The sequence below is a fragment of the Telopea speciosissima genome, chromosome 9 (assembly GCF_018873765.1).
Source record: "Telopea speciosissima isolate NSW1024214 ecotype Mountain lineage chromosome 9, Tspe_v1, whole genome shotgun sequence".
Classification (NCBI taxonomy): domain Eukaryota; kingdom Viridiplantae; phylum Streptophyta; class Magnoliopsida; order Proteales; family Proteaceae; genus Telopea; species Telopea speciosissima.
Window position 1 is genome coordinate 7,589,189 of NC_057924.1, and position 27,514 is coordinate 7,616,702.

The following is a 27,514-nucleotide window of genomic DNA, read 5'->3' on the forward strand; positions in this document are numbered from 1 at the left end:
GTTTATCCATTTGATAAGGGGGGAGGGGAGTCAAAGCAGTGACCTCTCCTTAGACTTAGGCCAAAACTCTATAGCAATGATAGCAACCACGTACTACGCCAAGACCGAGGTGCTTCCCCCATAGTGCATTTCTCTTTCATATGCGCTTTTATATTATTTTCTTTCTCCTATTCTAAATATTTGTGTCCCATATGAATGATACCTTTTTTAAAACAGCTAGCTATATATTGATGTGGCATACAAAAATCCTTCCCACAAAGGTAGAGAGAGAGGTGTCATAGTGACCTCCACATGTCAATATATGTGAGAAGGTATAGGAAGGAATCCTCAGAGTGGTGGCATGCATCGTTAGGTTCTTTTTTCCTTTTTTTTTTTTGTTTTTTGGGAAAAAGGATTCTGTCCGGGAGTGTTTCCCCTGCTCCCAAACAAATGATGATGCAAAACAATCGCTCCGCCCTTATAAAAGGTAGAAATCCAACCCTTGTTGATGCTTTCTCATGCACTCTCCAAACTCCCAAATAGAAAACTCTTCCCTTTTTTTTTTTTTTTTAAATTTCACAATCATTCCCAAAGCCAACGTTTATGTTCATATGATTTCGTTAAGGCATTTTGTAGATAGTATTAGCATTCCTCTCTATATCATTTTCATATCATCTCCTCCCACTGCAATCAAGTGATGTTCCACTTAACATAATAACCCCACCATTAATTTAATTTGAAGTCTCTCAACTCTACGTACACATTACAAACAATCTTTCCATGCCTTATTAAATAACTCATAATTAAGACTACTTGATTTTTGATCCCCCACATCATAACTTATAAACTTATGGCAAAATCATATCATGTGCAAAGGGTGGGTTGGAATGCGCAAGTCCCCAAAGCTTCATTGATCAATGCATTTCCTCAAAAGTCAATTTGCCATCTCTATACTTTTCAAGTTACTTATTGTGATTTTGCAACTTTTAGATGTATATTTATAGTAGTTTATTGCTGCTTCAATCATGCTCTCTTTAGTCAAACCTCATCATTAATAATAAAACAATAAATTGTGTAAGATAAATTCAAGGACTAAGTTTCACCCACCATTCTAGGGTTTTAGTATGTTTCAAAATATCCTCTTAATACAATTCCCGCTCCGTGGTGAATGAGATCCCATTCACCGTGAGTGGAGAGAAACTCGATCCTAAAATCAATAATAAACAACATCTAGAACAACAAACTTGGAGGTGATAAAAGGATATCAATAGCTAAAATATGGGTCACTCAGTAATTTTCACCTATGCTATAATCAATAATTGTTACTTATGTCAGTGTGGGAAGAAATCTATATGTCACACCAATGGCAATGTAGAGAATAATATCATTCATATAGGACACATCACACACGTATGGGTCAGAACAAATGAAAGAATATATCAGTGTGAGCCCACATCCTATTGTGTGTAAGAGAACACATGAGAAAACTTTTGTTTGTAAGGGAGGGGAGAATTGTAGGGAAGTATGAGTTGAGGATATTGTGGTTAGAAAGGATCCAATTTGTGTTGTACGAGCAGGGGGCATGAGATTTTTCTTTATCCTTGTTTCTTTGAGTGGGTCACACAGTAGGCCGTGGGAAATTGATTTTGGAATATAATTTGGGAGAGTTTTTCTCGACCGACAATTCGCCCACCATCCTAAGGTTCATAAACCCCTATAGGGCTGCATACATTATGATCCTCTCCAAACCTTACAGTGGCGAGAGGCTCGTGCACTGGGTATGATCTCTTTGTTTTTTTAAATATAAATTACTCTTAATTTATTCAATTCAATTCAAACTGATAATGTTTAGTCTAAATCAAAATCGAATTGAATGACATTTCACTACACTTTATTCAATTGAATTCAAACTGATAGTGCTTAGTCTAAATCAAAATCGAATCAAATCGAATGATATTTCACTCTTTAAACCAAAATTGAAACAACTTTTTTCTACTTTAAATGGCTGATTTTGATTTCGATTTTGATTCTAAATTGACTCCCATTGCCAAAAGCTTCCATCTTGTCGTAAAAAATCCATATAGCCAACCACCATAACCAAGGAGTCCTAATCTTCAACTAGTAGTCTTTAATCCTCATTCTTTTAAAGTTTTTTTTTTCTTCAATTCTTCTTTGATTCCCTTTTCCTTTCAACACTTCCAAGTTGTTATTTCATTTGTTAACTGGTTATCACTTTAGAGTTCAAACTTATCCTTTGGAAGCCAAAGCATGCCGACAACCTAATAAGGATTAATGGAAGTGTTTGTACAAGCCACCATTGTTAGATCTCTGTTCTCTCACACTCTCACTGTCTCCAGTTTATTATCTACCTTTTCTCTCTCCAAAGTCTGCAACCCTAATTTTAGGAACCTATATTAAGTTTAGGTGGCGCATTAATACTAACTAAGGCAATCCATATTAAAACCTTCAGGGTGGCTTTGATAAGGATCAATCACTGTTTGACACATGGCCGGGTTGACTTTGTTACCAAGAGGGTAAGCAATTAATTAAGAGATCATAAGTAGGGAGTACTGCTGGAAAAAGTGGGTGTCCTCCTCATCTCTCCACTTCATAAAACCACACCCATACTGAAGACATGAGCATGACTTCCAATAGCTTTAGTATGTAATTAATTCACCAACCTCATCATCCTTAATTTGAACCCTAATTTAATTCAATGTGGCTGAAGAATCACCAGACCTTTCAAGGTAAGCCATTAAGGTAGCAAAAGATGTTTCAACTATTGGGTGATGTGGACCCTACACCATGGTTTGAGGAATCAGTATCGGATTGATTGGTATCAATGGAGATCAATATCGATTCCTGGTCAATCCCATATCGATGGATCAATACAGACAAGGATAAAAAATGTATTAAAAAAATCAAGCTTTTTGAAAGAAAAAAAAAATGACAAATCCAGACCCTTCTAGAGGCACGTGGGATTCCTCTATAGCGTGGCACAGCGTGTAGTGCACATTCGACAGTCTGCAACGCACGGACACGCAGCCCAACAACCCACCTATATGTTGGGCTGCGTGCCTGTGCAGTGCAGACCTCGGATGGTGTGCTACACGCTGTATCGCGCTACAAAGGACCCAAATCTTCCAGAGGCTGATACCATTACGGATTACAAAAATCCTGCCCCACACAAGATTACAAGAATCACATTATGGTTTCTATTCTATTTTATTTTATTTTATTTTTTGAGTGATGGTATTGGATGTGGGTTCACGGGATGGATGCGGGTTTAACCCGACCCATCCTGGATTTTAGTGCATGGTATCGGATCAGGTATTGGTCATCCCAGAGACCGATACAGGTCAGCCTGTATCGGACAGTTTTACCCCTGTTCCATCGATACTGGATAGTCTAGGCATCGGGATCGGTGGTTGATGATACCGATACACCGGATCCAAATACTTCAAACCATGGACCCATAGACTAAGATCCATAAGCCCAGCATATAAATTAGGTGACCGGGTCTTTTTTAATGAGAACAATTTCCTGAATGGTTAAACCCTAGCTATCAAGTTTTACTGGCTCTACAAGTAGGTGATTAGCTATTGTAACTAATCTAAAATGATTGAAGAGTGTGTGTGGGCAGAGAGAGAAAGTAAGAGAAATCTCAAAGTGATCACCATTGCAGTCTCTTTGAGTGCTTGAAAAAACTTGGTTTCATTGTCAATCCGTTTTATGCTGGTCATATGGAAAAATTGCTAAAAAGAGATAGAGAAGAGTGAAAGAAACATATACTCGGCAATGTCGATGATTGCCAGTGAAGGATGGACCATACGAATGGAAACAATTGCTGAGAATTCACATTGTGAGAGAGATAGAGAGAGTTTTCTCATGAAAACCATTGAGAATTCACATTAAGGAAAGCGAAAGACAGAGATAAGCACCTTTCAAAAATTTTAGTTTCTTTGTTTTATATGTAAGCTTCAACTTAGCTTTAACTTAAAGTGCAATTCAACATCAGACATTTCCAATGCGTGGATATCCTTCCAAAGCTTCCAACTGGGCCTTCAGTGGCCCAGGCTGCATAGAAAGAGATGTAGAAGTTGAGTGAGTGACTCTTATAATCTCTCTTTCTACAAAAAAAAGCCAGAGATATACGTCCAAAGGAAGAGAACAATAATAAATAGGGGAAAGAGAACCCTACCTGGGCGCGTTCGCTGCCCCTGCGCCTAGACAACAGGAGCCGACGAAATAACCACCGCCCTCGGGAAATTCTATCTTTCCATTTAGATGTGGTGCTCATTTTGGTCGCCCCCATGTCTGGGTGCAGAGGCAGTGTGCCGCATGCACCCAAGTAATGTTGTTTCTCCTTATAAATAATTAGGGTTAGTGTTCTTTATGGGGAAACGGGGCATTTATGTTGGGTTTGGTGGCTTTTATCTAGACCGGTTGAAGGTTCGGTTCAATGGTGTAGATGAGATAGTGGAGGAGTTAGAGTCTTCAACAATGATGAGTCTTCCAAGAGAGTGGAAGAGGTGGAGTTTTTCAAGGAAGTAAAATCTTTCAGAAGGTTAAGTATTTCAAGTACGTGGAAGAGTGAAATCTTCAACAAAATTGAGTCTTCCAAGAAAGAGGAAGTGGGTTGGTGATTGAAAACATTAAGCAAAATAGAGGAGAGATATATATTTTGCTCAACAAGATAAGAGGGGAGAGAAAGAGAGTTAGTGGGTTTTCTCTAATGAGAGAGAAAACAACAAAGTAGGGAATAAGTCCTATAAAATGATAGAGGTGTTTACCAAAGAAAGTATAGGTGATCCAAATGAGGAGTCAAAATGTGAGGATCTAAGTGAGAGTCCAAGAGGTACAATGTTGGTGCAACATGTGTACAAAGACTAAGCAAGGAGTCAAGGTGAAGATATGTTGAGTGAATGGGAGATGAGAGAAGGGTGTACGTGGGGGCTTGGGTTTGGATATCAAATCGCAAGGGTTATACAATTTTTTCTTCTCTTGATTCATAGTGGAAGTTACACTTCGTGGATGTAGGCGGTTTTGCCGAAGCATATAAATCTTTTGCCTCTTCTTTGTGTATGTTCTTGTTTTCTTCTTTTGTGTTTTGCTGATCTTGCACATACCGTTTTCTTGTGTTTCTCACATTGCAAAGTGAAAGTTGGAAAAGTTGTTTTTCCAACCCCAGCACCCTATGCATGCGGGGTCAATAAGAATACATGTGTTGGCATCATGGGGGCGGAATTTCCACCTCATATGGGGGGCAAGCGGTCATTTTGGCCCCTCTGTGTGGGCGTGGGTGGTACACTCCCCCCCCCCCCCGGAATTTCCACCTTATATGGAGGGCAAGCGGTCATTTTGGCCCCTCTGTGTGGGCGTGGGTGGTACACTCCCACCCACCCACCCAAAGAACTTTACTCCAAATAATTAATAAAGTAAAGGGTTCTTTTTAGGAGTCATCATGCCCAATGAAGTATAATCTTCATCATTTTCTAAAGGAAGAAAGCCCTAAAGTATAATGGCCCCTTGAACCTCCCAAGCAAGTTAGGGGAGAGTAGTACCAAGACGGCATTGACCTACTGAACCAAGTCAAGCCTGAGTCGTAATTGGAATTTAAAACCAGTCCACAATATGCAACCCAAGCCAGTTAAAATTGGGCTGGGCTCCAGTGCCAACCATTTTCATGGCTGGCCCAATTACATAAAAAAGAAGGTAAATTGATTTGTTAAGCTTTTGATAAGCTGGGCCGGGTCGGGTCGCAAAGACAAAGTTGTCGATGCAATGATTCCAGTAGTGTGAACAAATCCCCCACCTATGAGTAGATAATGACAATTCAAAAAGGCAACTCCCTTTCTTTACATATTAGTTGACTACCAACAGTCCATTCATCTTTTATGGCCCACCTAGTTTTTTCCACGTGGAAAGATGATAAGACAATCCTCAGCAGTGTTTTTATTATCAGATCCTACCAAGGGCCCATAGGCCACTAAGGGTGATGATACCCAACAGGGTGGCCATGGTGGCATCCCAACTCCAAGAGGAGAGGGCAGCCAAGGGGTTGGAGGGAGGGGAGAATCAAACCAATGACCTCTCCCTTGGACTTAGGCCAGCATCTTATTACGTTCGCAGCCACCACCATGCCAAGAAGTGCTTCTCCTTCAACGGTTGAATACATTGGTATATAGTTTAGCCATGTGGGAATATGCAGGTTTTATCCACATCATATCTATTATTCTCGTAAGTTTTCACTTAAATCCAATTTTGAAAATTAGTTGAAATTTCAACTGGTAAAAGCTTAATATAGACCATGTATGATTGAGACGGGAGCCTAAATTTGACACTTGGCTAATCCATATGATGTATAACTCATCCAATTGTTCGCAAAATCAGCTATCCATGTTGTTCAAAATAGTTGCCATTGGGCCGTCAAAACAAAAATTTACTATATTATATTATGGAAAAATGTTGGCTATGTTATTGGTATAATGTGCCCTGACACACCCTCTCTCCTCCCTGACTTGTAGATCCTTGTGTATGAACCATGTGGTGCTCCCTTTTTTTGCTAAAAGGTCAATAAAAGATTATATATATAATAAAAAAAAATGATGTAAAAAAGCCTAACCATTCCTAAACAAATAAGTTACAAGGAAGATACTGAAGTGGGAATCTACCTTTGGCAAAGCCATCAGCAAGGATAAAGCCAATCCAATGATATACGAATCTAAATTTGGATCTTCCATGCATATCCCAAACAACATCACTCTGGACAAAATGAGGACAGATATCCCACGAGTCAATCCATTTTGAATAAGCTGCTCTCTTTGCCAGCAAATCCGTGCGGCACCCCCTACCATGCTCCATTGGGTTAGTGTCTGACAGCACATTAATCCCCTATCTATCATATTGACATGAAAGATATTGAGAGAGAGAGAGAGAGAGAGAGAGTTTTCTTTTGCCGTGATAGGATGGAAAACTCACGATTTGATAGTCATTATTACTCGCCTAACTAGTTGAAAGTCGAAAATACATCTATTCATGCCATTAATGCTCATGGTGAAGGCATACATCCTTTGTTGTGGGTGAGGTAAAACCAACCCCCAAAAAAATGGTAGTTATCACAATAAAGGGAGGGGGGAGAGGAGAGTGGAAATAACCATTAAAAGTAGGAACTCCAAAAAAATCCTTTCAACATCCAATCATTTAGGTTTATTTTGTTTCATACATTTCATTTTTTAACAAAAACAAATATTATGGTGGATTTCGTACAGTAAAATATGGGGATTTTACTGGAGGAGAGAGAGTATGAAATCTAGTTATTTGTGAAGGGCATGTAAAAAATGTGTGGGGCTCCTTTGTAGCGTGACACAGTGTGTAGCACATAGGGCTATGTGTCCAAGCATTGCGGGCCGTCAAATGATACGCTACACACTGTGTCGTGCTCCAAAGGACCCAAATCTGTAAAAAACCCTGCACAATGGTAGTGGGTGATTCCGTTTCCCTGAATAGAAAAACAAAAATTTTTCCAATCCCAATTTCAGTCAACAAAAGTCGTTTTCATGTCCTTCCTTTTGGTTTAACAAATTAATGCACTACTTGGGGAAGTGTTGCAATCATCTCACATGCCACATAGTGGCTCCTTTAAGGATGCATTTCCATCCCTGCTTTCATGCTTTGTTAGGGTGTTTTCAAATCAATAAGTAACTTAAGGGAGAGGGTTGGGTATGCTGTCAGTTTTTAGTAAGTTAGCGGTATGCATCAATTACAAAGTTAGATACAGAAGGACAAGGGAGTCTTTTCCAAGGGGGGAGGAGAGAGGATGACATGTGTTGCCCTGACAGCACTCCCTCTGGCTCCGTGTGATTGCAAGGAAAATTAAACAGAGGGGAAATAATATTTTAACCTTAAAAAAAAAACTTATGTAATATCTCTCTCTCTCTCTCTCTCTCTCAAGCGTGGTCATGGAAGCCACACTGCCTGGCAAAGAACCCTCCTCTGATTGTGTGTGTGTGAACAATGATAAAAGTGCACCATGTTTCAAGCTCGATCAAGCCACTACCCATGAATCTAGATCTACTTTCATTTAAGGTTTAAATATGTCTTCATGGCGTCAAATCGATGACTAAAGTTGCCAAAGTTTAGATTTGGGTTTGGATATTTCTTCATGGCATCAAATCGATGACTACGTTGCCAAATTTAGATATGTTGGATTATGACTGATGTTGTTGTCATTGTTATCAACACAGTTAGTTGAGTAGCACACTCACATCATAGATATGCTTGTAGCAATGAGCAGATGAATGGTAGTGATACAGTTTGCTGGTATAGTGTGACAGTTGACAGTGAACACCAATGGCCGTATAGACATGTACAGTGTTGTGACAATGTTTCTGAAGGTTGTGATAGTATACTGGTTAAGTTGGTCAGACACAGGTTGGATAGTTTATTAAGGCTTTTGGGCATATGTTGTAGTGTTCGGAGGTGTTTGGTAATGTTTGACAGAGACTGAAAACAATAGGATTTTAGTTCATGTCAGTTTTTGAAAGTGCATCATAGGAGCACACTGAACGAGTAACTTTGGAACCAATTTGAAACATTCAATTGGAAGAATCTGAAAAATGCATGAACTGAAGGGTTGTAGTATAATGAGTTACCTTCACAACGCAACTAGAATCATCGAATTCTGAATTTTTACGGAGAATTTATGTTGATTTCTTTATGGCCGTACGATTTACGAACAAATATGGGAAGATTGCAAGTTTTGATTTGATACAGTGGGCATTCCAAAGTGTTATGATGGTATCTGAACTTTTGGTGATGTGTGTCCCACTTTTCATATTTTGAGCATATGAGTCATGTGGATGCATGTTGTATATCATGCTGATGTCGATGATATATCATGCGTGATAATAATGATGTACATGGACATGTTTATGGTGGAGATGCATAGGTGGCATTGGTTTTTATGTCAATGGTAGTGACAAGAAAAACAAACAAACAATTAGAGAGAGAGAGAGAAGATTTAAAAAAAATTTGCCACATGAAAAATCTAGTATGGCTTGTGCATGAGATGATATCAAATGGTATGATAATGATGCAATGGATAATGGTATGGTGTCAATGCACATGTATGGAGATGATATGCAAGTGATTTGTGTACATGGTATAGCATGCTGTCACATGAGATTATATGATTTATTATGTATCCTAGTTGAATTGAAACATGCATGTGGTCATGAATGACATGAATTTTGATGAATGACTACATGATGACCATGAAGTAGAAAGATGAGTGTTTGCATGTTTTGATTATATCATGGCTACAAGGATGTATGTACGGATGCTTTGGTAGTGGTATCCATGATGATGGCCATAGGTGATGAGGCATGTAGTGTTGACCTGGACTTTGAAATGGTGTGCATGATGGTAAACATGTGAAGCAAAATGGATGTGATGCATGGTAATGCAAGATTCTACATGGATAGGATTAAGATGTGTACATGTGCATGAATGATCGAAATCAATTTGACATATGCCATGTGTCAAGATACATCTGGACAGTACCACATGGCAAATGGATGTCTAAAGGGAGCAGGGTGGTATGGGACATGGCACCCATGCGCTGGCCATCATGCTCGCAGAGGCCCAGCGCATGGGGTGCTCATGTCGGGCCAGCCCTCGTCTTTGGCTCATGGCACAAGGCATGTCGCTTAGGCATATTATCAAATAATTGGTGATTGAAAATCTGAAACGCTTGAAAATTTGTTCGAGAAAAATCCAGATTGAAAGGTGTTGATTGACGTGCAAGGCGCGAAGTGAATCAGGCGTCAAAGATTCTTTCTCCATGTGACCAAGTCATGGGTTTGAGTCTAGAAATAGCATCTATGTGAAAGCGTACATTATGATCCTCTTCAAACTCCACAGTGGTGGGAGTCTCGTGCATTGGGCTCAAAATTTGATAATTCAAATTGGAGATTTTTAAGATAAACGTGAAAAGCATTGTGAGAGTGCTTGTGTGAGCTGAAAAACATCCTAACTGCCCAGATTTTGAACGAAAGGCTTGGGCTACACATTGGGAGCATTGGGTTGTATTCAAGGAATTATTCTTCATAAAGTGAATCTCCAAGAGCTAGTTGAGGGTGTTGGTGATGGTAGATGCCATGGTTTCTTCCAAGTGAATGATTCACTTAAGTAATTTCTTAAATCCCTATTGTATGTGACTATGATGATTAATTGAAGTTGTATAATCTAACTAAGGTGGTGTTTGGCATGCATTTTAGGTCAATTCCACGTTCTTGGATGATAAAAATAGTTGTTTTTATTATCTGAGAATGTGAAATCGACCTAGAATGCATACCAAACACAACGTAAGTGTTACAAGGGTTGGGACCTGGGGATTTCTATTTTTCAATTGCTATTATCATTGTTCTGGACTATTGGGTAGTTGCTCAATCGGTACTTGTCGTTTTGTCTAGTACAAAACTAGACACACAGTTGGGGCTTTGTTTATTGTAATTGTAGGGGGATAAACCCTAGCCTTTGTAAACCAAGGGTTGAAGCAGGATAAAGTGATCCTAAGTTTTAGGTTCAATCAAAATTACTATTGGGGTGGATGGAACACTTAGTCTTTGTATGATCAAGGACAGAAATAGGAGAGTGTCCTGGACTGTTGTTACGGTTGAACCCAGTTGAGTATTGGATAAATACAAATTCTAATGGATATTGCTCCGTAGATGTAAGAAAATTTTCGAACCACTTATATTATATATTGTGAATATTTATATTAAAAATAGAAATGCATTTGTGTGTGTAGAGCATACGAACTATTGCTACTAAAAATAAAGGGAGAATATTCTCTATGCCGGGGGCGCAGGCTGCGCCCAGACACATAGGGGTGGGCACAATGACCATCCTGCCCCCCTGAGTGACAGGTCCATGTGTCTTGGCGCAGCCTGCACTGCTGCTCAGAGAACATGAGCCCAAAAATAAAATTGCCCCAGCCTTTGGTGTTTACAGTACAGTGCTCTAAGTTTAGTTAAAGTAACACAAATTGAGCTCCAAACTTGTCAGTACCAGTTTGAAATTTTGTAAACATTGATTCACCCTCCAGTGTGTTGAGGCCTGTTCAACAAGATATTTGGGTTTGGCCCAGGCCCAGGCCCAAATCCAACGCAAGCTTATTACATATGATAATTGGTTATAAGCTTTAGCTCAACTAGGCTCGGAATAAACCATTCTGGTAACACTGTAGTACTGTACAAGTCCATTATTTGACTTTATTTTATTTTTTTAATCTAGTACTTTATGGATTATGACTGAATGGGATTCCATTCACTGAGGGGCATGAGAGGACGGAAATGGGTATCGGGATTGGATTAAACTAAAACCCTAAGAGTAGGTTTGTGAATCCTCGGATGGTGGGTGAACCGTCATCTACTGGTGGAGGAAAATCCTTTGACCTAACCTTAAAAGTATACTAATTTAAGGGGTAGGTATGGTTTTTATACATGGTCGTGTATCTTGAATTGCCAACACTTCAATTGATTGCAGGAATACTTAATTTCTGTGTGCCTATCAACCATTCAATATTATGCAAAACATGTGAAACCTTTTTGCTCAGGACTAACTTTCACTCGGTTCACCCACCATCCTAGGGTTCACAAACCCCTCTTAGGGTTTTTGTATGTTCCAAAATACCCTCTCGATACCCTTTCTCGTCCTCTCCCGTCCCGCCCCACGGTGATTGGGATCTCATTCATCGTGGTTGGAGGGAAACTCGGTCCTTTCGTTTAATATAATGTTCCAAGTTTCTGCTTTCAAGTCGTAAATTTTTATTTGGTGGCCATTTTGGTTTTTTGGTAAAATAAATAAATAAATAAACAAGTCGTTAGTAGCTAGCATCAAAGTTTTATAACCCGGGTTTACCACAAAACAAAAAAAAAGTTTTGTAACCCGGAATCGGACACGGTATTGCCTTACATTGATTGTGATTCGTTTCAGATCAGTATTGGTTTGGAATTTATCGAAATCAGATGAATTCCTAAAAAATGGAATAGAAAAGAAGCAGAAGAAGATAACATTTATGCACAAAATTTGGTGGTAGCAAGCCAAAGAACATGGAATGCTGGAAACTGGAGAACCACCAGCTCACTTGACAATACAGGTACCTCCCATGCATCATGGTTCCAAAAATTGGATTAGAATTGATTGGATTTTGATTTCGATTTTGGTCAATTTTAATTGGTGATTTCTGTTGGATTAATTTCTAAGGCTCATGTCAATTCTAGTTTATATTCCAATTGAATCAGAATTGGTGACATTCAATCCTAAGGATTTTCTTAGTGGCACCCCCAAAGGTGTCGATCTATAGATTTGTAACCTTAGTTTTTTACTCTTTGTTTTATTCCTAAAAATTATTTAATGCAATATGTAACGTAGGGGTAAAAAGAATTATATTTAAGAGTCCTTAAAATTAACTTGTTGGAAACATTTCTTTGATAGTCAGGACTCAGGAATGACTAACTAAAGCATATTGGTATTACACCATTACACAATTGAGGTATTAGATTCCCTCCCTATCTTATATTTGAGGAATGACATATTTCCTACCATAATAGCTAATAGTGTTGGTATAAGAAAGAGTTCTTCCCAGTCTTCCCCTGAGTAGAGGAGCGAGGGGGTTCGTCGTTCTTGAAAATATTTTTCTTTGGATTAAGTTTTCATCCAACCGTGGTGAAAAATGATCTCTTCACCAATGGTGACGGACGCTATGATTAGACTTTGGGTTCATCATTAAATCCCACTCTTTATTGTTTATTATCCGAAATACCTTTTTCAGTCCAATCAGAGGGACATATGGTGTTAAAAATTAATTATGTATCAAAACAACGATTTGCAAAAGAAAAGCGAAAATAGAATCGCACACACAGAGAACACAAGGATTTATATGGTTCACCCAAAATGGGCTAGCTAAGTCCATGGCCGAGAGATAACCCCTATATACAGGGTCGCAGTATAATATAGAGAAACCCTAATCCCCAAAAATACAAAATTGCCCCTAGTATAAATGACTCTTAAACTCAGCAGCAAGTGGGGGACCGCCAATATTGGGAAGAATCACTAGTACTTCCTAGACTAAAGTGAGATTAGGCTTCACCAATAACATATGAGGTGGATGAAAGGATTCTCTCTTCACCATAGGTGGAGAGAAACTGGGTCCTTCTCCTTGTACCTTAGTTACCCAACAGAAGGAATGTTTTGGTCCCTTTAAACTCTTTCCTTCATTCTTAAATCTCCTGTTTTCTTTTCTTCTTGTCTCTTCCTATTCCCCTTCTTTGTTGATTTTCAGATCAGTATATTCACATGGATCAACCGTTTTAGGTACTGTTTCATGATGTGGTACAAAGATAATTAGAATTCCTCCTCAAGTAATGAGCTGTCCCCTCCTAACTAATCTTAGCATTCTCTTTTTATCTTTTTCTTTTGTCACCTCCTATAAAGATGTACCCTTAAGCATTTGATTTTCACCTAATTTATTCTCCTATGATCTAAAATAATTATAATTCTTCACATTGGTCAATGAGGGTAATATTTATACAGCCATAATCTTAACTGACTAGTTTTTGGTCTTGTTTGAATACCTACTCAGCATAAAATAATATAATTGGAATTATGGGAGAGCAGGTCCATGGCTGTTCATATACAACATATTATAAGTACCACGAATCTAGTCCCACTGTTAGCACGATATTGTCCGTTTTGACAAGTAAGTTTCACGGCTTTAAAATGCGTCATACCAAATAAAGAAAGTCATAGCATATATGCACATTTCATAGATATTGTGGGATTTTTCGTTGTTCTACATTACTATCCCCATGGAACCATAATAAGGTGGACCTATAAGGGATATTACCCAACACATTAATCATGGTCATAATCAAAACGAGGTAATGCACTCTACCTCCTGACGGTCCCAGAAAAATATTTGAATCGTCCAATGCCATGTCTCTGATCAACTTGCGGAAACAATGAACTATCTTCTTCTTCTGCGAAATCTTCTTCCGATAGGACTCCGTCAATCAGTAAGAGATTATCTGGCCCTTGATAGTTTCTCTCTCAAAAACACACCCACGATAATAATTGTGTACATGTAGAATAATAGAGCCAGAACCCTCTTTACCTTATTTTACTCTACAAATAACTACCCACTATCACAGTAGTTACATAGTCAGTAAGGTAACTAACCACCTTTTGCAACACGTTTGCTGATGCTGTAATTTAGACCATATCAGCCAACAGGACCGACTTACAAACGCTTTTGTGTAGTGGGTGAAACTGATCTCTACTTTAGGCATATGGAGAGAGAGAGAGGGGGGGGGTTATATGACACATTATTGGAAGAGCATGTATTAGCTCTTCTTTTGGACTTTATTCAGACTTGGCTTGTTAATTAACCTGCTCCATTTTGTCTCTTCCCTCTGGGATTTGGTTGAGATAATCAAATTCATAAACTGGATTGCTTGATTCTGTTTTACAGTTGGAGGAAGAAACAGAAGAAGGTAGTTGTGTAGATGAACAAAAAGCTTTGGAAGACCCAAATAAGAAATATTTATCCCATTTAAGGCAGGCTTAATTAATCTTTTTATAGATAAAGAACATGGTAGTTAGCTATGAGACATAGTAGTTAGATCTGAGTGTAGAGGTTAGCCATAACTCGATTTGCTATAAATATTCTCACATGGTAGTGAGACCTTCACTGAAGAGATATAGTGAGATTTCTTTTCAAATTAACAACAATGGGAAGAATGGGTTGTGCTGCAATTATAATCTTGAGTGTTTTAGGCTTTTTGGGTCCTGTTCTAGCTGATCTGCAGATGGACTTCTATGCTCAAACTTGCCCAAAAGCTGAGAAAATTGTATTAGATTATGTGAAAAAGCATATCCCCCATGCTCCATCTTTGGCTTCAGCTTTGCTGAGAATGCATTTTCATGACTGCTTTGTGAGGGTAAGTTTCCTCTTTGGTTTTCCATGTTCATTCCTTGCATGCATGTTTGTGTTGGGGGTACGATGTCTTGTATTCCGTCACTTTCATTAGTGAACTGATTCCAACAAGACCGTTAAGAGGCCGTAGGAGCCAAAGGGCTATATGGGTATTTCGGTAAATGTCTGTAATCTATCTAAGAGAGGTTTGAGGACGAGCGGTCGTTATAACCCTAATTTCCATTGATAGAGAAAGAAATCTCATCTCACCATGCGCATAGGCAATCTTGCTGAACCACGTAAATCTTGTGTATGACTGTATTTTTGTTTGCGGTTTTCATTCATTTTCTATAGTTTAAGTGTTTGGATGTAAGAGCTCTGGCCTGCTGTCTTTTCAGGGTTGTGATGCATCAGTGCTCTTGAATTCTACATCAAATAACCAAGCTGAAAAATCTGCAATTCCAAACCTCACTCTCAGAGGCTTTGGCTTCATTGATGGAGTAAAAAGCTTGGTGGAGGCTGAGTGTCCTGGTGTAGTTTCTTGTGCTGACATTATTGCTTTGGTTGCAAGAGACTCAGTAGCCACAATAGTAAGGAACCAATAACCTGATAACTTACATACAGTTTTGTAAGGAAATTTCTTGTAATAACTCATTTGTTCTTCTCCTTCAAAAACAGGGAGGACCCACTTGGGAAGTTCCTACTGGAAGAAGAGATGGACTCATTTCAAATGCTACAGAGGCTTTAAACAATATCCCTTCTCCATTTAGCAATTTCACCACTCTAGTATCAAAGTTCTCTAGCAAAGGACTTGATGTGAAAGATCTTGTTCTCTTATCTGGTAAGTTTTATAAGGGGACTATCTGAATGACACCTCTATTGGTGTATTTAAACTCGACATCTTCATTTAATTATCCTTTGCCTTATTCCCAAAATTGTTTAAGATAAGGTTATAAAAGGAATTTCAAAAATAATTTGATAATGACATATCGTTCTGTCATTATTAAAAGATGTCATAGTTATACATATTTTTCAAATATGTATGAGAAATGACACTATTACCCTCATTGGAAAAAATTGTCTTTCAAAATTTTTGTGTAGATGAGTAATTTCTCTCATCAACTCCATTATTTTAGGTGCCCACACAATTGGTATTGCTCACTGCAATCAATCATTCGCCCTCCGCCTCTACAATTTCTCCGGTCATGGCGACGAAGATCCTTCTTTAGATAGTGAGTATGCTGTGCATCTGAAAGAAAAGTGCAAGACTCCACTAGATAACACAACAATATTTGAGATGGATCCAGGAAGTTTCAGAACATTTGATCTGAGTTACTACAAACTTGTACTTAAAAGAAGAGGTTTGTTTGAGTCTGATGCAGCTCTGCTCACAAACTCAGCTTCAAAATCTGAAATTATTCAGCTTGCACAGGGCACACTTTCTAATTTCTATACAGAGTTTGGCAATTCCATGATGAAGATGGGAAAGGTTGGTGTTAAGACTGGATCATCAGGTGAGATTAGGAAGAATTGTGCAGTGTTGAATAGCTAAGTTGATCAGGATCTGATTCTGTTCTTCAGCTTCTTTGGAACTGTGGATTGTGATAATAAAGAGTCCAATTAATTTTATTTTATTTTTTTTCATTTAGAGATTCTGTTGATGAGACATTGTGTGTATGAAGTTTTGAGAAACCAAAACAATAAGCTTGTATGTGGTTGCCACCCTCAATGAAATTATTTCTATTTTGATTTTACATATAACGTATGACTTTTTTTTTTTTTTTGGGATAACTTGTAGCAGTAGGTAATGCTTTAGAATGAAGACTGTTCTTGAGTGTGCTGGTTTGTTGATTTCAAAAAGTAAATAAATAAGGCCATTTATGGTTTTGTACTAATGAAGAATTGAGCTCCTCTCCAAGGAGCCCAGCACGCTCAAGGAACATCCAGCCATTGGGTTATGCCGCACACATTCCTAGACATGCACCGAGATATGTGTGGCATAGCCTAACCCTTGGATGCCCCCTGGGCACTCTCTAGGCTTTGAGTTCCCTGGAGAAGAGCCGAATTCACTAATGAAATGGTCTTTACATTTTTCTTTGCATAATTTGGTAACTAATGGAAATGAATCACTATTTGGAGAAGTCCATAAGCACTCATATGGTCTGACAAACCGGCCTAGGTATTTTATTTTTGGATGGCAGTTGATGCATCAAAGACTCCCCACAGATAAGGGTGTTAAACGGTTCAGTTTCGGCGTAAATGATTCGGTTTGATGTAATTTTTCTAGGTGACACCAAAATCAATCGTTTAATAAATGGTTTCACATATTGAAACCAAATCATTTATAAACGGTTTCGGTTTAATCGATTTTAAATGTTTTAATTACAAGGTTTTTTTAATTTTTTTTATTGATATGAAAGTATGAACTGAATTCTTATATGTTTTCTTTAAATAATTATTTATTTGTACTATTTTATATTTACTAATTATTTATTGCTATCATTAATGCTTAATTATTGCCATTACATAGTACTAATATATGTATTCGGTTTAAATGGTTTACCAATGGGTTATACAGTTTGATTTGATTTAAACCATTTAACTAAACGATTTCAATTTTAAAACCAAAATCGAACCATTTAATAAAAAGTTTCCCAGTTTTCGATGTAAATGATTTGGTTTGATTTTGACACCCTTACCTGGCCGGATGACATTTTATCTCAAAAAGGTATTCCTATGATATCAAGATGTTCACTGTGCTTTAAGGAATCAAAACTCACTTCTACCCTTTCTTGTCCATGGCAAAGGTTTGTGCTTTAACCGTGTATGAAACCTTTTGCCTTAAAGGTTTTTTACGATATTTATAACAAAAAAAGAAAAAAAAAATTTCAAAATTGTATGCGGGTTGATAAGAGAGAAATATTCAGAGAAATGTAATACAAAAAGTTAGAAAAACAACATCCTTTTCAAATTTCAGAATATATTGTTTTCTAACATAGTGATAGTATCTTGATCAAACAATTGGATTCATCGTCTCTTATAGTTCAAATCCAAAAAAAAAATTGGTCATTTCCAACAAGAAAATATAAATTTAGCAAAATATTTTCTTACGAACCAAACATAGCCTAAATGATTAGGGGTGTCAATCGGTCTGCTAGGATCGAGTTGGTTTAGGTGTGAGAATGGTGAATCCAAAACCAAACCAATAAAGAATGTTCGGTTTTAACTCGATTTCAGTTTGAATTGTATCGATTTGTTATCAGGTCAGCTTCGATTTTGATTTAACATACATTTTATACAAAACAATGGAAAAATCTACTTTTGAATGGGTTTCAGGTTGTTATCGGTTTTGGTTTAGTTTTGGGTTCTCTCGGTTTCTAGTGTGGTTCGGTTCAATTTCGGGATTGTAATATTCCAACCTGAAACATGTCCAATAAGACATCGGTGTGGTTTGATTCAAATTGGTTTACCCGGTTCAGTCTCAATTTTGACAACCCTAACCTCGGTGGGTCCATATGAGGAAGAATCAAATATCCAATTTTTATAGTTTCATTCATGGGTTGGAATAGTATACGTTACCCATCTTATAAGGCGTAGAATCATATATATACCTTACCACTTTTGCTGCAAATTGTACTCCAATACAGACAAGATTTATATTCTTTCCCTTCTCAAACGAAAGAACAAATGTTCCTCACAGAGTTCATCACTTCCCTTATCCACAAACCACCTTCTTAATTTCTTTCCTACATAAACACCTCTGCACAGACCCACAAACGCCGGTTCAAAAAATGTCGACGACCGGCGAGATTCCGACCCACACTTCGGCCACTTCTCCATCAAACCAGCCGACAAAGCGTGACCGCAGGCCTCGCTATCATGTGCAACAGGTTAGAGAAAGCCTGACCAAACGTGTAGTCAAGTGCTTGTGTGGAACATTATTAACTCTGCTTCTGGTGGTGGGAATCCTCGGTTTCATCTTGTGGTTGAGCCTCCGACCACACCGACCGAGATTTCACTCGACAAATTTCTTATTCCCAGCTTTGGCCCAAGATAACGGTTTCGATAACGCTCAGATAACGTTTAACGTTACGATACGAAACCCTAACCAGAATATGGGAGTTTATTACTATTCCATGGAAGGTGAAGTGTATTATAGGGAACAACGTATCGGAGCGACGCCGTTATCGTTACCCTCATCGTTCCCGTACTATCAGGAGTCGAAGAGCACGATTTGGATACCAGGGCAGTTGAGTGTACCCACCACGTTGGTGGTGAACGATTTGAGGTGGACGGAGTTAATGGAGGATCGGGCGACGGGGACGGTTTGGTTCCGGCTGGAGCTGACGTCAAGAATCCGGTTCAAGATTTCCATGTGGGAAAGTAAACCCCATAGGATGCATGCCACCTGTCATGTTGCGGTGGGACAGGACGGTCTGATCTTGCCCGTCTCCAAAGGCAAGAGATACACACTTTATTTCAGCTGATGTGGATTTTCTTAGTGTGGGTGAGGAATGTAAAGTTCAGAGGCTATGTTTGGAAGTAAAGAAAAGACACCAAAAAAAAAAAAAGGGGATACGGAATAAAAAAGATTTCTCTATTCCTCAAGTGAAGAAAAACTGTTCTTTTTGTAAAACAATAATCCTACTTGCACGTTGAGCTTCATGTTTTCTTTTTTTCTTTTTTTCTCTTTTTTGATAATATGTTGAGCTTTTTTTTTTTTTTGGTAAATAATAATATGTTGAGCTTCAGGTGACAATAGTTAAAGGTGGAGTGTAGGAGAATTTTCCACCAAAATCATATAGAAACTATTTTCCATGTTCACTTATTTCTTTAAAAAAAAAAAAAAAATGAAAAAGGGAAGTTCCTCACTTCTTCTACTTGTTGGTCTGATTGGTATCTAGATCATGAAAGGAATCTTGAAATTGAAATTGTAAAATAAGTCTTGTGTTCCGAATTTGGAATTGCACCTGTTAGTTAAATATGACAGCAGAACCCTTATTTAATTTTTTGGGAAAAGGTTCTCTTAACCCCTCGGGTAGGATACACTAGCACCTTTGTGTCTATCTCTCTCTCATCACATGAAATGACTTCAATATCCTTCAATATATGATATCATTTTGTCGCACCTCACTGATGCCCTCCTTTATGTTGTTTGCTCAGAAAACCTCTTCCATAATTTTTAATGGTACACAAAACTTTGGACCTAGTTTTCCTTCACCTTCATCAATCAACTTTTGCCAATCGCATGAGACTCTTATTACACATTGAGAAAGACATTTTGAAACATTCAAATTCAAGGTGAGAAGTAATTATGACAATCAAAACGGTGGGTATTTCGATAAAATTCTTGTATAGGGTTTCACAATAAATATGTAGCAAGGATTCTTCCTCTGTAACGAAATCTAAGAGAGGTGTGAGGATGAACGACTGTAACCCTATTCCGTATTGATAGTGAAATAGATCTTATCTCACCGTGGACGTAGACAATCTTGTTGAACCACATAAATCCTTGTGTTCATTATGTGATTGTTGTTTGTGAGGCCTGCGGCCTCTTAATGACCTTTCGAATCAACCCACAAACCAAGCGATGGAATACAAGACATCATACTCCCAACAAAATTCCCTCACATATGGCCATGGCCTTAAGTGTTGTTGGGTGAGTAATGTGTGAATAGTCAAGTGCATCTGGCGGTGCAATGCAGTGCAGTCCTAAGAGCTCGACACATGGAAAAAGCTTCATCCAACGGTGCAAGCTCGATGCAAGGCAGTTTTTCCTTTTTCTTTTCTTTCTTCTCGAGCTCAGCCCATTGGATGTCGCATCTTACACGTGTCAACCTCTCACGCCAGCACTACAGAGGATTTTTTTTTTCCATTTTCAACTTCTTACATGAAGATCCTTGTTTAGTAAGGTCTTTTTTTGGTGGTCCATAGCTAGTAAGCTATAGAACTACTAGAAAAGAATCCTTCCCAACAAAGTAAATTGAAATTGCAAATGTCTACATAAGGGGCAAAAAGAATCTTTTCTCTCTTCTCTTTTTCTAATGTACTTTCTGGGTTTCCCACGTAAAAATATGACAATAAAGCAGTCTCACTTATAGTATATGGACTAATCAAGAAAAAGCCCACTACTGCCTGCAATAAACTTTACTTAGCCAACAAGCATTAGACCATGCCACCTTGTATAGTTTACTCAAAAGCTTCACTTCTTCTTCACCGAAAGAACCACTGAAAAGGAGACCAGGAAAGCTTGATACTTTCATATATATAAGCTAGCTCCTGGCTTTGCTCTTCCCACTGCAATCTACTTCTCCAAAATGTTTCTCTGGCGAAAAAACAATTCTCAAATTAGTTTATGTCTGTGGTTTCTCCAAGTTATGATCGTTTTAAGCATCTCAATCTGCGTAATATGGGCAAGTTTACGTCCTAAAACTCCCATTTACACCATCGTAAATTTCTACGTCCCGGCTTTAGATGTCAAGAACATTACTTCTCCGGTCGCTACCAAGAATCAGAGTCTGTTCATCGACATGGAAATCTCAAATCCAAACAAAGGTATCGGCATCTATTACAATCAAATGAGCTTGACTTTTTATTATGGTGAAGCAATTGTGGGATTGAGTTCTATAGCTTCTTTCTATCAAGGTCACAATAAGACTACTCGGAGGGAAGTTAGAGTTACTGGTGATCAGAAGTTGTGGAAATGGGCCTCTAGGCCCATTTTGAATGGAACAGTGGATTTGACTGTGGGCTTGGTGAGCCCAATTAGATATAAAACATTTCAGTTCAAGTCAATGCCTCACCTGATGGAACTGAAAGCCCATGTTCATCTTGGTTCGGATGGGAAGATATATGGGTTAAATAGTATCAAACTTAATCATACTTGTTATTCCACCAAGATCTAAAGCTTTTGTTCATCTGAAATAGTATGTAATTATGTATATTCTTTTCGTAAATTTAAGAGTGACTTTTCTCTTCCTAGTTCATTCTCATATACACTGTCGTAGGGGTGTCAATTAGTCGGTCCCGATCGGTTTCGTTCTAGTTTAATCGGTTGTCATCCAATTTAAGACCCAGCACCGTTTAGATAATCAGGTCTCATAGGTTAACGTTTATACCGGTTGATTGATTACGGCCCATAATTGGACTAATCGATCCATATACAGGCAAATAGGGACTACAATCAAACACCAAGAACAACCAAATTAGTATTGGAACCGATTGGTCCAGTTTTGGGCTTCAACCAATCGGACCTACCAATGCAGGCCAGCTTTTGACAACCCTAAGTGTTGGGAGTGGTAATTGAGCCCGGGTCAATGACAGAGTTAGGGGCTTAGGGGTAGGCCCAATGGTTCAAGAGTTGGGCCAAGCTGGCTTAGGGCATCCAATTACTTCGTTGATGGCTAATGGGAATCTTGATTGCAGTGATATTGGGGCTATGCCACACACAAAACGATTTGGGAAAATTTTCTTTGGGGAACAAAACAACCGCCCCACCCCAAAGATGCCAGTTTGTGCTCTCATTGGCCGCCGCGCTTGGATGGTCCCTGCACTCCCCCATAGAGAATGCTCCCCCAAACGATTTAGTTTCAATTAGTCATGAATATAATTAAATATAAGGAAGTAGTTTTCTGTCTAGGAGTTTGGCTTAACCAGTACTTCCCATGTGTCTATCTCTTTCATCTTCAAAACAAGGGGATAGAGGTGTCTTTTCAAATGGGGAGGAGAGAGATAGACTTGTGGCACTGTTGGCATAGGCCACATTCCTGGACGGAGAACTTTCTCCCTAAATATAATTAGAAAAAAGGAACATGTTCCATATGGGGGCACGCGAGGACGTACACTTTCACTGGCTGTCGCGCGCGTGAACCTCCACTCCCCACAGAGAATGCAATAGAGGTGCAAATTTGGCCCTATTGGCCCAAACCCACCCTGGGCCTGAACAGGTCCTGGGTTGAGATATCTTGACCTTGAAGGTGGGTCAAGGTTGAAAATTTCTAACCCTGAGTCAAGGTCGGGTCTAGCCAAGGTTGAGGCCCAGTCCAGCCCATGCATCTCCCTTCCCCCTCCCCATGATCAGGGTCAGCCCAGCCCAACAAGGTTGGATTTTTCAAGCCCTCAAGGTCAGGTCGGGTCTGAGCCTAGCCAAGGGGAGTCAGGGTTGGGCTTGGGTTTTATAAAGCCCGGCCCAACCCAACCATAGAACGCGGTGCCTTAAAAAAACTCATTAAATTCCTCGATAACTCAAAACGCGTCAGAGACTTTGCCTACGTTCGTTCCTTAGGCTATCTTGATATCATTTTTCTTTTTGATTTTTGCCAATTTAACATAAATCATTAATGAAAATCATTTTTTAACAAAACATAAAAATGGTTTGGTAACCAATAGACATAAAATGGTTTTTTTGAAGAAATTGGTTTGGCATTCCTATGTACAAAATGGTTTTTTGAAAAAAAGGGTTAAGAGATGTTCCCTTCACCCACCTTCTTTATAACTCCTTCAGCTCCCCAAGCCCTTTGAGATAAATTGCAAAGCATAAAAATCATATTCATGGATGAATGGATTAGAGATGGATTTGTACAGTAGAACATTGATAAGGGAGTGAATAGAGACCCGAGATGAGGGATTTATGGGAATGGAGTTCTACAGTTGTGGTGTTCATCCCTCTCCCTCCCTCTAATTTTTTTTTTCTCCACTGTAAAATCACCCAACCGGTTTGTATCGCTTTTTTTATATTCAATTTTTCCACTTCCTCTTCTTCTTCTTTGACCACCGCCCCATCTAGGGGTGCAAGTTTGGCCCTGTTGACCCAAACCCGCCCTCAGCCCGAACAGGGCTTGGGCTAAAGATTTCTAGCCCTGAGGGGCGGGTTAGGGTCAGAAATGCTTGGCCCTGAGTCAAGGTCGTGTCGAGTCCGGGTTGAGGCCTCGGGGGCGGCCCGACCCTGATTTTGGCCCTGATTTTTTAACCTGATCTTGGCCCTAATCTTGGTCTTGATCTTGACCCTGATTTTGACCCTGATCTTAGCCTTGATTTTGGCCTTGATCTTGGCCCTGATTTTGACCCTGATCTTGGCCCTCATTTTGACCCTGATCTTGACCTTGATCTTTGCCCTGATTTTGACCCTGGTCTTGGCCCTGATGATGACCCCTGATCTAGACCCTGATTTTGACCCTGATTATGTATAACAATAATATGATATTCTATTATATAAGAAATTATTAATGTAACAAATAACAACTAATAAGGGTTCATAAATTAGACTTTTAAGTACATTATATACATTATATAAATAATATAATATATATATTATATGGAGACAATTATTCCAACATGCAAATGCAAAGCAAAATCAGTACATCACAATGCAAAACAAAAACCAAATTAATTCTTAGATGGAGACAATTATTTCGATGCAAAATATTTTGTCAAAAAACCTTCCCGCAAGGCTGCAATTAGGGCTATCCAGCCTTTGTATTTTGTTGCCCTTTTTTGTTTCAATAATTTTTTTTTCAATTAAAGAATGGAAAGTGGAATAGTGGATGATCCCATGAATCTCACACACAAAAAATCTGTACGGCTGCACTTCATCAAATGGACATAAACCTTTTAAAAAAATAGTAATTATTGAAACTTTAAATTTAAAGCATAGCTGAAAAATCGGGTTTTGACTTGGGGCGAGTCACCCAAGTCGAGTCAAATAAGACTCGGTATTTTACCTGAGTCATTAACTCAGCAAACGACCAACAACAACGAGGGTCAATAAATTGTTCAAGTCATATAATGTTATAAATATAATCATATTTATAACATTAAAAAATAAAAAATGTGACTCAAGGAGATAGGAGAGAGAATTTGAGAAGAAGTGGGAGAGAGAAGAGATACAATCCAAAGAGATACAATCCGAATTTACCAAAATAAAAGAGATACAATCCGGGAGAGAATCCGAGAGAGTTTAGGAGAGAGATTAGAGAGAAAAGATATTTTTCTCTTTTTTTTTTATTATTTTTTTTATCCTAATTTTCAACTTCACCAAGAATCGTTTTTGGGCCATATCTTTTTATCCTGGGTCCAGATGGAACTAACCCGAGAATTAAAGTTACACCATTTTAAATTCCAGACGATATGAGCCCAATATCCAATATTTTTTGAAAGATTCCTAATTTACCAAAATTACCCTTATGCTCTTATGCTTGATTTTTTTCTCTTTCCTCTCCTTCTTCTTCTCTGAACTCGTATCGACTCGCTCTGGTCTTCAACTTCTATCTTCATTGAATCTTCTTTTTTTCGACTCTTTTAGCTTTATTACTCCACTTCTACTAAAATTATCCTAAAACCTAAAAACACAGAAAAATACTTCGAGTAGCTCCATAAAATGTGAGTAAAATGTATGCTTATGATCCTAAGATTTCACACATTACTGTGCTCATCAGATTTCCCCACACTTAGACTTTGCTAGTCCTCGAGTAAAGCAAAAAGACAAACTAACCTAGAATGCAACAAAAAAAAAAAACCTAACACACTTTCGTAGGAATCACGATTGTACTTAGCACGTGCAACAAGCCTTTAAACCCCTAGGTTACCCCTAGTGGACGAGTTGTGTCTCGTGAGTGTTTACAGTGAATATACACACAAAATTCAATTTGTAAATCCATACTATGGCCAAGATAAAGAATGCAGCCGCTCCAAATAATCTACTTTGAAATTTTCTAGATATTCCCCCACACTTGAACTTTATTATCCCACTCTGAGTTGGAGAACTATCATACATCTAACTTAGGGAGGTTTGGGGTAGGGTGAGTCACACTGCTTTCCTTCAAGATTAGATCGAGTAGGTCATCTAGGCTACAAAAGATTTCAGCTCAAAACCTTGGTGGAACCTTTAAACAGATGCACAATTTCAATTTCACTTTGATTTTACTTGCCATATTTTTCCAAGTATTGAACTCAAGTTTCCCTCCACTACAATTGGCTTGAATGATATGCAGGGCTTGCACCAGACACCCAAGTTACTAAGTAGTGTTGGAATAGATTCTCAGTGCATATATCATTTGATTGCCACATTGTGGCTTTAGACATTGATGCAATATGAGTTCAAACTTCTTTTTTTTTTTCAGCACACATTACTCCAATCCGTGCAATGTCTTGACTTCTTAAGCTTTCTAGGTGGCTCTTGTAGCGAGCTTTAGGCCAATTACTCTCAAACCAGACGGCTTTAAGGAATTAGGTGTAAAACACCCCTCGGGCTTACTTACTCAAACCAAATAGGCTACAAGCTAAGACTGGATCAAAGAGTAAATAATTTTTTTTTTCTTGGCAATCAACTATATCATGCAAGTGTATCATGGTTCAACCTTAGCACCTAGCCAAAACTCGTGTAAACAGAATGACTAACAAAATCGACTCTCTCAATAGATAGTGTACTTTCAAAGAATTTAAAATCCCTTTGATTGGTATATTCCAATTCCCTCCTCAGTGCGGAATTTTTTATTACTTCAAAGTGTAGGGTATTTTGGATGCTCTCAAAGTCTTTCAGAAAAGTAAACTAAAGAGGCTACACACTCGCTCTCAAACCAAAGTAAAGACTACAATTCGATGAAATCCCCCCTATACTTAAATGATGCAGTGTCCTCAATACATGAAAAAAAAATAAAAATAAGGACAAAGAAGAGGGGGCGTACCGGATATGATCATGGTGGCTCAAAATAAGGAGGTGCATGGAAATCCATGACCTTATAAGAATGTGGTGAAGAAAGTGGCATGAGAGAGGAATTAAAAGATGTGCTATACATTGTAGAGTGTGTACCCTTACCTGGATCAAATATTATAGGGCCTCCATTGTGTTGTTGGGACAACACCTTTTGTTCCTTTTCAAGCGGTTCCACTGGTGGTGACTTGGGAAGAGAAGTAGACAGATTACCATCTGGCTCAACAGGTGGTGGCTTGGTCCACAATTTAGAAGGCTCTCTCCCATACTTGGATTGAGGCAAGTCCTCTAGACATTGATTAATACATGTGTTAAGAGTAGTTGCAACCAAATCAGGTGGTTCAAAAATTAGATGCACGTCTTCATCTAAGCATGGTTGCTTTTCCAATCGAAAGACATTAAAATCACGAGATGCATTCCCAAAAGACAGCCTCATCAGACCATTCCTACAATTGATCAGAGCATTTCTAGTAGCTAAGAAAGGTCTACCAAGGATAATTGGGATTTGACCTTTGATATTGGTCACAGGTTGGGTATCTAGGACTTTGAAATCCACAGAAAAAAATAATTCCCCAACCTTTAATAACATATCCTCAATTACTCCCTTGGGAGTCTTGACTGATCTATCTGCCAATTGTAATGTGATAGATGTAGGCTTAAGGTCTCCTAACCCCAATTGTTGGTACACTGAATATGGCAATAAATTGGCACTAGCTCCTAGATCAAGAAGGGCATGGTCAATTCTAGTGTTACCAATCATACATGAGATAGTTGAGCAACCAGGATCCTTATACTTAGCCACTATCTGTTGTGACAGAACTAAGCTCACGTTGGCAGTCAGGAAGGCT

At 38.6% G+C, this 27,514-nt stretch overlaps 3 protein-coding genes across 3 annotated transcripts; all 3 read left to right on the forward strand.

Moving 5' to 3' along the window:
• The first annotated feature begins 14,729 nt into the window (after window positions 1-14,729).
• Window positions 14,730-16,591, forward strand: LOC122639564 (peroxidase 3-like). The gene is made up of 4 exons (XM_043832427.1): window positions 14,730-14,984; window positions 15,358-15,549; window positions 15,638-15,800; window positions 16,096-16,591. The coding sequence occupies exons 1-4, from the start codon at window positions 14,775-14,777 to the stop codon at window positions 16,509-16,511; spliced, it is 981 nt and encodes a 326-aa protein (XP_043688362.1). The 5' UTR covers window positions 14,730-14,774; the 3' UTR covers window positions 16,512-16,591.
• A 2,159-nt stretch (window positions 16,592-18,750) lies between these two features.
• LOC122640335 (NDR1/HIN1-like protein 2) lies at window positions 18,751-19,453 on the forward strand. The gene has a single exon (XM_043833494.1). It carries the CDS (start codon window positions 18,751-18,753, stop codon window positions 19,444-19,446), a length of 696 nt encoding a protein of 231 aa, XP_043689429.1. The 3' UTR covers window positions 19,447-19,453.
• A 1,883-nt stretch (window positions 19,454-21,336) lies between these two features.
• LOC122640336 (protein NDR1-like) lies at window positions 21,337-24,113 on the forward strand. Its single transcript, XM_043833495.1, has 2 exons — window positions 21,337-21,815; window positions 23,987-24,113. The coding sequence occupies exons 1-2, from the start codon at window positions 21,337-21,339 to the stop codon at window positions 24,111-24,113; spliced, it is 606 nt and encodes a 201-aa protein (XP_043689430.1).
• Window positions 24,114-27,514: the final 3,401 nt, after the last annotated feature.